The 10893-nt window shown below is 29.1% G+C and overlaps 1 protein-coding gene across 8 annotated transcripts in view; it reads right to left on the bottom strand.

Annotated features, from left to right (window-relative positions):
- LOC106462352 (mitogen-activated protein kinase kinase kinase 5-like) overlaps window positions 1-10893 on the bottom strand; it is a 151359-nt gene that overhangs the window by 103584 nt on the left and 36882 nt on the right. For all 8 annotated transcript variants that reach the window (XM_013922265.2, XM_013922266.2, XM_013922269.2 and 5 more), the window contains 5 exons: window positions 9024-9130; window positions 8451-8621; window positions 4777-5049; window positions 4112-4199; window positions 3148-3219 (listed from right to left, as the gene is read on the bottom strand). In XM_013922265.2, coding sequence (XP_013777719.1) covers window positions 3148-3219; window positions 4112-4199; window positions 4777-5049; window positions 8451-8621; window positions 9024-9130 — 711 coding nt within the window. The remainder of the gene's footprint in view (window positions 1-3147; window positions 3220-4111; window positions 4200-4776; window positions 5050-8450; window positions 8622-9023; window positions 9131-10893) is intronic.

Here is a 10893-nt window from a genome sequence, read left to right as displayed (position 1 = left end):
CTACACGAACAAGAGATGTGAAGATTAATAATTAATATTAAGTTAAATTAGTGTAATAATAAATAATACAAATAATTACTAATAGATCAACTACTATATATATATATATATATATATATATATAATTAAAAACTTTATTCTAAGACTGTCAATGGTCTCAAAACAGACTACATGTTTCAATGTCATGATGATTAAATAAATTTGATCATTTGAGTACTTTAATTATTAAAATGTATTTAAATATTTTCTTTTGAAATAAAAATTTGAATTATAAAACTGTTTGAAGCTAACATTTGATTACACTGAAAATGTATTTGTACTTCCAACATGTACTTACATCCTCTCACCCAAAGCTATCTTGATCTTGCCCTCTAAGCATTGCTAAAAAAAAATTCACTGACAGAAAATTAGAATTGTGCTATAATAGTAGAGGGACCTAGTTGCACTAGAATAGAGGGCACAATATGATTAGTGGAGGGTAGTCACACGATTAATACATTCTGAAATGGCATGAAAATGAAGAAGTATAAAAGACAGGTGCATTGTTTGTGAAAATTTGTTTAGCAATGCTTAGAGAGCAGAAAGTACTGTTTTGGAGGTTTGGTTTGTTATATTAATAATAGTCATTTAATTAAATTTTAAATGTGACTTTGTAAAAAGGTTGTGACACCAGTACTTTTAGCTTCCCACCCCATATACATATCGTTTAAGCACAGTTGTGTGCCTTAAAAATGGTGCACAGAAGATTGTTTACATTCCTCATGTGAATAACATTACTTTCCTTAAATTCTCTTTTTCTTTTCTTTAACATCAATGAAATGCTAGAAATGTTTTTTATTTATTTTTCAATGCATCGTATCACAGGTTTGTATGTAAAGTACCATTTCAGAAAGACACTAAGTGATTTAGTCAAAAACACTGACAGTTAATTTATTGCCAGTCATCAAATTGAATAGCCCATTAATCACTGACTACACACCATTAGGTGGTTCTTCATTGTCACTGTGGATATGAAGAACATCTTTATGCATTCAGGACATTTTTTGAAGTTTTACAGAAAATTGAGTATATTAAATTAAAATGAGTTTGAAGACTCACTGTGTTTTAATAGACCATGTTGTCATGTCCAGTTATGCTCTATCTGACAACCATGCATCTTGACAATAGCAATGAAGCACATTTTCCATTGCAAAAAGCTCCACCTTTTCTTCTTTTTTTAATGGTCTATAATTTATAATCAAAAGCATCTTACAATAGTGGTTACAACTGTTGAACTAGATGAACCCACTGACTACTTTGACATACATTAGTATTTCAGTGTACTAATAATAAGTATTAATAATTAATATAACAGTTTTTAACTGTGGATGTAAAAATATTAATATGTAATAAAAATTGCACCTTAGTCTACCGAGCGAGAGATTGTTTGGCCAAAATAATGATACCAGACAATGTTTAAATTTTGCCCCCATAATATGATTTAAAATATATACTTTCTTGTTTACTTTATTCATACTGGGTGTAGAGGAGTAAACTCAGACAAATAAATCTGAAAATAAATTAAGTATATGTGCAATTTAACTAATTGTATATGCAGCTCAGCCCTTGGTGAAAGCATGACAGATCTAGTGAAAGTTACAAGTAAAAGTGAACTCTCAGTTCATAATAGGTTTTCTTTTAGAAGCTCTTGAAATGCACTTTAAATGTCTTACCTTAAAAGTTTTGCAGGTTATTTCAAGGAGACTGCACTCCTCCATCTTTTTTCTCTTGAAAATGTCAAAAACATGCATAAGTTGGTTAAAAATTAGCAAATTCTCTGCTAGGATTTTCAGTAGCATTCGTTCTCCAAGAAAATTGGTGTAAGATAGGAAAAGTAGATCAAAAGTGAGGAGATGAAGAAGTCAATCGAGAAACTTGTCAGAAAAGGCAAAGCAATTGCATCACTTCTTGTTTAAAGCAGCCCATTTCACAGTAAATGTGGTTAAGATTCTACTGTCTGAATGTGGTACATTTAATGCATTAAATTTAATAATAATCATGAATTTTGCTTCTGTGGAAATTATATTCTACAAGAAGAAGTAAGAAATATTCTAAAACATATTTTAATAATGAAATACATCTCTAATTTAGGCTGAAGTGCTTATTCTAACCCTAATATAAAAAGGAAGTTAAATGGTGTGGATCAGAAAAAGAGCAGGAAACTTAATAAACAGCAGCAATATCTTTATTATCTGCATTGTAGCTGGATATTTTATTACTGAAAATTATATTTACAATCTTTGACTCGTAGAATTTTGTTGTGGTGCAAATTTTGTTCAAACTCAACTATATACAATAGCTACTGCAGTAATGATACAAGTGTTATTCTATAAAATTTAGCTGTATCTTATAACTATAATATATTTATGTAAGGAACAACTGTAAGTGCTATAGTTGGTAAAGCCAACAATACTACAGTCAGTTACATGTACTCCATGTTGATAATTGTGCACCAATTTCAAAATAACTATAGTTAGATCATAGTGTAAAATGAGCTCTTTCGGTTGACTATAAATTTGCATATGTAACCTCTACATGTAGGCTTTAAAGCCCAAACAAATCTGTTGAAGGTGACTGTGGCATCTGTGAGGGGTTGACAAAATTGATTACTTCTTTCAACTGCATTCATTCAGAGATTTTTCAAATGTACAGTCAATAGGCTAAGTAACCGTCTTATAGTCTAGACATACATCTACACAAATGCCATTGTATTATTGAAGATACAGAGTGCCAAAGTAGAGAATTTTCATAGCTTGTTGGTCATATAACAATACATCTGAAGTTTAAGTAGTTTGTTTTAAAAGGTTTATTTTGAAATAAATCACTTAAACTTAGATAACATAAAAATTCAAATCATAACATACATTGTAATGTTAATTTCATTCACATACATTGATAGTAAAGGTGTTTAATTAAATTTTGAATGTAACTCAGTGACTTACACAGAAAATTGTTTAAAGGGGGTACCTGTGAAGAGAGGGTTAATTACTATCAAGTTGTTAATTTTTTTTTCTTTTCTTTTTAACTGCCAGTTTTGAACCCTTACTATAATTTTGAAGCAAATAGAAAAACATTCATTGGTGCAAGCCCTAGTTTCACAATACTTACAGGAAAACGAATACAATCAGATGCATGAGCAGCTGTTGCATCAATGAAATACTCCAACCAAAAATGGAATACCTGCAAATAAAAATCAATATAAAACCTGCTTTTCTTATTAAAGAATTTAAAACAATATGTTTACTTTCAAGAAACACTTCTCCTCTAAGAAATCATTTAGAACTTATATTGTACATATTCATAATAAATACAACTTTTGTCATTTTTACTTTATAAAATGTTTATTAGTCAGAAAAATTAATCTGTTGTACATAAAACTACTGATACAAATTAAAAAATAAGTTTCAATTCAAAAAAAAGGGGGGAGAAGGGATTTATAATCTTAGAAGAGAAAAAGACTGGTTTTGGTTCTTTAAAGTTCCTTTATCAATGATACTAGAAATCAAAAGGACACTGGTTATTACACATACAACCACAAAATCTAAAGAAGTTTAAGTTTTGTTAACTCTCCAAATACAGATTTACATAATGTTCCTCCACTTGTAAGGTGACCAAACAACTTGCATTTTGAGCTGAATCTAATTTTAGCTTATGGAGGTTGTTATAATGAATTTTGAAGTTATTTGAAACAGCCCATGTAGCAAACTATGTAAAAAGTTAACTAGATAGTAAAAGAAATACACATCACAAAATAGTTTACCAGCACAGTAGTCCATAAACCAATATAATTTGTTATTCCAGAAAAAAAAAAGGTTTATTTACATGGAGACTCATGTAGATTAATTATTACTCCAGAAAAAAATAAGTTTATTTAAGCTGAAATTTTGGGTAGATTAAAACATGTTTGTGTACTTCCATAAAGGAAATTTAGCATAAATCAAATATTCTTCACCTAGAGTGCAACTTTTTTTTTTATTATTTAAAAACTATAGTTTGCACTAAAGCCTTTCAACTACTCAAAATAGTCACTTAAAAAAATAACAGAAGCTCCTCTGCAAAATAAAACGTGTACCTGCTCTTCTGCTGTAATTTCAGTCTCTTCGCTCTTTTTACGAAATCGATTTATCAGTCTTATGTTACCTATTGTAGATTTCAGATGCCTGCAGGAGAGATTAATGAATACTGTTATCCACGTAACTATTAAATACTTTTTATCTAAAAGGTTTCTAAATTGAAGACAGAAATTTATACCAATTTCCAACTTAAAAATTAGTATTTGTATAAAGAGTTATAAAAAAAAACAAGTGTTTTATAAAATCATCTTATATGTGTACCCTAAAATGAATTCTACAAGTAGGTATACTCAATAAGAAAGTTCAGGAAAGCCCTGAATGATTATTATTAACTACATATTAAAATCAAAATATCTTATGTGCTTAACTTCAAATATTTTAGCATTATAATTACAAACTACATATCATATATTCATCATGTTACCAAGAACAGATGAATCTTTCATAAAGCTTTTTGGTCTTTTTTTTTTTTTGACAACTTGTTAGATTTGATTTTTAAAAGCTTGGGAAATTATTCTGCCAAACCTTTGGTATATACACATATGAAATCTTAAATATATGCAAGATAAATTACTATTTTAATACTTAATCTCTTATTTACATTCCAAAAATCTACGACAAACATGAGAGAAAAAAAAGAAAGCATGTGTCTAGTGAAACCTACCAGTCAGGGGGTTTCAATTTGAACATACATTCTGCTGCCTGAATTGCTTTCACATAATCCTCAGCCAAAACACTAATTTCAAAAAATGTTGCCACATCCCAATAGTCCTCCAGAGAAGACAAGCTGCCTTTCCGGCCAATTAAGTTGTTTAGTATTATACCAATGTGCTGCAATTCTGAAGACTTTGAAAATTCATTACCATCAATAACAAGTAAAGTTGCAAGATTGATCCCTGCATATTCATTAGGTTGAACTTCAAATCCTTTGCGGTACCTAAATATACAGAACAAACGTGGTTATTAAAAGTAATGAATTATTAACAGGATGATATATAAAAAATTAGTCACAGAAAAACTGATTTTAACTTTATAGAAACTAATTATTTTTCCCTGGAAGCAACATGTTGGATATCTTACAAACAACTTCAGATGTTCTCAAAATATTTTTGCTATAACACACAAACTCTGAGTACAAGTTTTTAGTAAATGTTACATATACACAAAAACTTGAGCCTTTTTTTAATAAACACTTTTTTTACTAAAGATTTGTCTTGAATTTATGAAAAAATTTTTTCAGTAAATCTTTATATTTTATCTACATTAACATTAACTGTAGTGAAATAAAAAGTTAGAAAATATGAAATAAAATTAATAATACATTGACTTCTTTGAATCTATAACTGACTCAAGAGTTTCAAACTAATCTTCACAATTTAACTCTTAGCCTTTACCCATTTCTTTTCTTTTAATTTTATCACCAGGGAAGCTGTTTATTACTCTAAAAAAGCAATAAATCAAAGCACGAGCCACAATCAATTTCCTTCCCACAGGTAAACAAACTGATCAAATTACTTGCGAGCTTATGTTCCTATACCAATGAACTTTAATGAACTTATTTTATTTTTGTTACCTAACATAAGAAGTTTCTAATCTTTACATTTTAGTTACTGTGATGGAAAAATATGTAACAATATAAATATATACAAAAGAAATAAAATAAAAAATTTAGCACTTACTCTAGGTTTCAGGCCATTTGCTGTTAGAGGCCATCCTTCATTTAACCCTAACTTTTTCTCACTAAGTTGATCAAAAATTAATTCAAGCAGCTTTTAAATATGGATTTAAGAACAGAACATTGCACAGCTACTAAGTAAGCTAAAAATAAGTTAAAAAAATTAATGTTATCTGCTCAGAGATGATAACAATGATCACAGACAAAGAATCTAACACCAACTGTGACAAAATGAAACAACTGTAATATGCTTTATGTTAAAGAGAATCTGTTCATTCTATTGGTTATATACATGTCCATCAGCTATGTATAATTGATATACATAACTGTCTTGAAAGGTAAGACAAATGGGAGGGGGCTTCTCTGTTAGATTTGACAAACTTAATGATATTTCAATAAATGGAAAAGATAGGAGGTTCATATTTTATATTTCTGGTTGTCATTATGTACAGTGTGTGTGTTTTAATTCATTTAACACTCTCAAAGCTGTAGTACTGAAGACAAAATCTGAAGGGAAGAATTCAGAGTGCAGATGCATCACCTGACACAGAAATGGAGGTTGACAATTTTTTAAGAAATCTGAATACAAAAAAAAAAAATCTGAATTATAAACTACATTTTGATGCTAAGGTTATGGACATACATTAACTTTCTTTCCACAGGAATCTTTTTCTGTGCATGTCAATATTTTAGTGTGTTAAATTCAAAATTTAATAAAACTACTTTCTTTTTATGGTATACCAATAAATATAGAATAATAATGTAGCTAATATTTAAGTATTATACTAGTTTTAAGTTCTTACTTTTATAAGGCAATATTAAAAAAAAAATCTGAATTTCCCCTTGTATAAGAGTTGACATTTTTACTTTAGACATTACCTCTTCTCTAACTTATTTACCACTGCTCCAAGAAGTACAGAAATTTAACATAAATTACTCATTATAATGTTGTCATCAATCTATCTTATGCACCATCCCTCCAGTAAGTATGATATTAAACATAAATTACACACTATAAAACCACCATTGCTCAGACAAACCATAATTTTTAGCCTTCAATCTTCTTTCCTTACAGAGTGATCAAATGGAAAATCAGACCCCCTATTGCCACACTCACCTGTCACATCCTTTCTTTCAGAAAATGCCAATAGTTCTCTTCAATGTTCAATACTATATTATTTACAAACAATAATAAGCCAAAGTTTTAATCTATCAAATGATGTACTATATTAAATTGTATTCTGTACAGAGAATTGTAAATTTTGCTTTCAGTTCAAGCTTTATTCCTATGGGAAACACATTGATGAGCTTAGATGAATTCTTAGTGGCTCTTGTTGCATAGTTAGAAAGCCAAAAAATTGTGATACTTACGGAACATTGATTTTTACATGTTATTATTTGGTGTTCTTTCGTAGAATTATTTAATTAAATAAACAATTATTTAGTGCAGTACTACCATTGGTATAAAAAAAATTGGGTTACGGGTCATTGACAGTCGACAACAAAAACCAGGTAAGTACTTCATTTCTTGTTTTTCATGTGTAATCTTTATTATCATAAAAGTAACTAAAATGTAAAAATAGGAAACTTTTTATGATAGATTAGGTAAAATAAATAAAAATGATATAATAAAAATTCTTCACAAGGTACACTTGCAAGTAGCTCATGCATAGTGTAATTCAATAGCATAATGTGAGCTGAACGTCCACCAAGTGATGCACAACTTTTAATAATGGCACAAGTAGTAGTTAGGCATGGTTCAAAAGGCAATACAACTATATTTAATTATAAATAAATGTATACTGTTATGAGTTCAAAGCTATTTAGGATAAATAAATTTAGTTTCATGTTACAATTTGAAATCATTCTAGAAAGAAAAAAAAGGTAATTCAAATATATTTCATTTTTTTTGGTGGTTAAGAGGTTTGCCAAATTGACCAACCTTGTATGAAATTAGGGTAGAAAAAATAACAGATAAAATATAGTTTTACTAAAGATAAAAATGTATGAATTTTAGGTAGGATGTTTTAGAGATTATGCAAATAAAGTTTGAGACTTTTCAGATGAAGAAAAGTATTTTTAATCTTAACAAGAAAATCATTTTGCAGTCTGAATAGTAAAAAAAAAGAAAAAAAATCAGGTTTTTTGTGTAAAAAGACTTGTAATGTTTAATAAATGTCTGCCAAATTTTGTGAAGATACACACACTGTATTAAAAGTTATAGTATGGAAACTATAATGAGTGCAAAATGGCTATGAGGTCAGTTGATCCGACCAACCTTGTAGTGAGAGATTTAATAATAGTTATTTAATTTAATTAAATTTTGGATGTAAAAGGTCATGATATGTGCACTTTGACTCAGCCATATGCACAGGGATAAAGTATTAACCACACCATTCCCCAGTGCACAACATTATTGGGATCACCAATCAAGTTACTGCAAGTTATTTTGGGGGTATTAATAAGATCACTCATTAATGTACTGATGTGACCTGAGTTTATAAAATTAAAAAAAAGAAAAAGATCACCATGTTGCTATTTATGGTTAAGAGTATTAATCACAGTATCAATTACTGCTATTATCTAATTTTGGAAAATATAAATCATATTTCTCACCAGTGTATCCTATAATCTATATTTAGAGTATTAACCACATTGCTTACCAATGTATTGCATTTTTCAATGCTTCTTTGTCAGTGTGATCAGATTCTACAAATATGTCTTTGTAGATACGACCGTGAAGACAAAACAAGTCAGGTACACGGTTTTCTTCTTTCTCTAGAGCTTTTTTAATTACATGTAAAGCTTTCTCTCTGTCCTTTGGTTTATTTCTCCTTGGAATTAAAAAATAAACTTTATTTTATATTGATGAATAATAAATTTATCACATAGAACTTTTTCAATTGAACAATTGAACAGAAACAATAAGAACAAAATTAGTAAATTAAGATTAAATTTAAAGATAAAAATCAGTTACTTAAATCTAAAAAGGAAAATGAAGCTTTTATACATTGAAGAATACTTTTTAATCACCATATTTCAATAAATATAGTTTTTGGTTTTAACAGTGGCTGTGAGAATTTAATGAATACAAACAATTTAATACTATAATAAAACTAAAATCTTCAAAAAATTCTTTAAGCAGCACTATTCATCACCTAATTTTCTGCTAATATCTGGCTTTTATATGATTAAAATTGGTTATTTCTTGTCTGTAGATACAAAATTCTACATACCTGTTTAAAGCAAATGCATAATGAAACTGAATAGCTGTTGTATATGTAAACTTCACATTTGGAACTGTCTTCAAATCATCAATTAGAGTAACCATAGCATCATAATCCTACAAAAGCATTATAACACAAACAGTCAGTTCAAACAGATAGATCTTGTATCTCAAGTCACAAAATATGGACAGTTAAGTAATTTTAACACTTGTCACAATCATTTAAAAAACTGTGCAGAAGGATCTGTTGCAATTACCATTTTTATACTGGTGTATTATTTCTAGATGCTAGTCTAAGGAAGTAATACAGGCAATAAATATATGGATTAGATGATTTTGCTTCCTTACTTATTCTTTGTAATAACAGTTGGCAAGAAATCAATCTTGATAATATCTATAGCGTGCCATTATTTATGTTAAAAAATAAATATTATTTACATTAATTGCAGCAAAATTCTTTTAAGTCTGAAATAATACACATGTACTTAAAAGTTAAATTTGCTTTAAAACTTTCAGAGAAAAAAATTACATAAGACTTACATTTTAGTTACTTTTAAAAATGCATTTCATTGAATAATATATGAAACAACACAGAATAATATGCAAAAACAATATAATGTCACATAACTATCACAATTTTTCTGGTTTTATAACCAAGCAATAATATTCATCAGAAATTTTGTAATGATAGTCTATATGAAAAAATGAAGAATTTTTTCAAAACACTGCGTGGCAGAAGTACGAGCTCTACTGAGTGCCCCTCTAGTATTATCATTAATTTAATTTTTTTATCATGTATGTAAGTGATTGTTTGTAATAACGATGCAAAAACATTATTGGGATATAATGTTTGTTTTATAATTATTAACTTCAGATATATGTTAACTCTCTGAACACGGGGTCGGTCAATTTGACCGAGTCACGTGACCTTCTGTACTCGTTTTAAGTTAACAAATTTAATACTTATAATTCTATATATTGGGTATATCTTCACAAAAGTTGGCAGTCTTTCAGTTAATATTTCAAGTTGTTCACATACAAAAAGTCATATTTCTTAGTGAAGTATTTTTAATAAAATAAAAGAAAGAATTGTTACGTATCTGCTTGTTTGTTTGTTTCCGGTAGAAATTCTTTCCGAAAATCTTCAACGATACAAGTCCTTTCTTGATTAAACCAGTTTATTCTTCCACAATACAAACTTTTAGTACACAGTAGTTCCACAATCAGTACGTTTCTTGTCACTTTAAACTTAACTTTTATAATACACAGTGATTCACAGTCTCGATAACTTAGCTCTCGGCGAGTGCAAAACACACTTTACGGCTCACTAGCTCAAAACTAACAGAATCATAAATTACACGGAATGCTAAATAACTAATATTCTCTCTTCATTTATATATCATCCCAATACATTGGCTTTCCTCTGCCAGGCTTATATACTAATGAAGAGGGCATCTCCAACACACTCGGACTTCCCCGATCATTCGAGATACTCATCAAGCACGCCAACAGCATCACTTGACTTCTGCTGTCGTAACACTGTCCCTTCCTTAGTATTATTGATCCCGAACAATAGCCACTTACATTAAACCAATAGATAATTAACAATAGCTTAATTAAATGTACTGAATTTACAAACACAATATTCAAATACAACAAAGTCTCTTAATTTTACAGTACTGGTCTCCATCTTCTGCTTCACGTGCGATTTGTCTGCTCCATCAGGAAATGTCCCATTATTGGTAACATTCACATCAGCGGTAGTAACTTCATCAAGGGCTTCACTGTTTCCCTTCTCTAAACCGGATAGTTTCTTCTTCAACATTGGCTTTTCCAAGTGACACGTCTTCGGCGGCGTCTTTTGTTTCGTTGTTCACTTT

The sequence above is a fragment of the Limulus polyphemus genome, unplaced genomic scaffold (assembly GCF_000517525.1).
Source record: "Limulus polyphemus unplaced genomic scaffold, Limulus_polyphemus-2.1.2 Scaffold1148, whole genome shotgun sequence".
In the NCBI taxonomy this organism is placed as follows: domain Eukaryota; kingdom Metazoa; phylum Arthropoda; class Merostomata; order Xiphosura; family Limulidae; genus Limulus; species Limulus polyphemus.
Note: the sequence above shows the minus strand (reverse complement) of the source record. Positions and strands in the feature narration are given on the sequence as shown.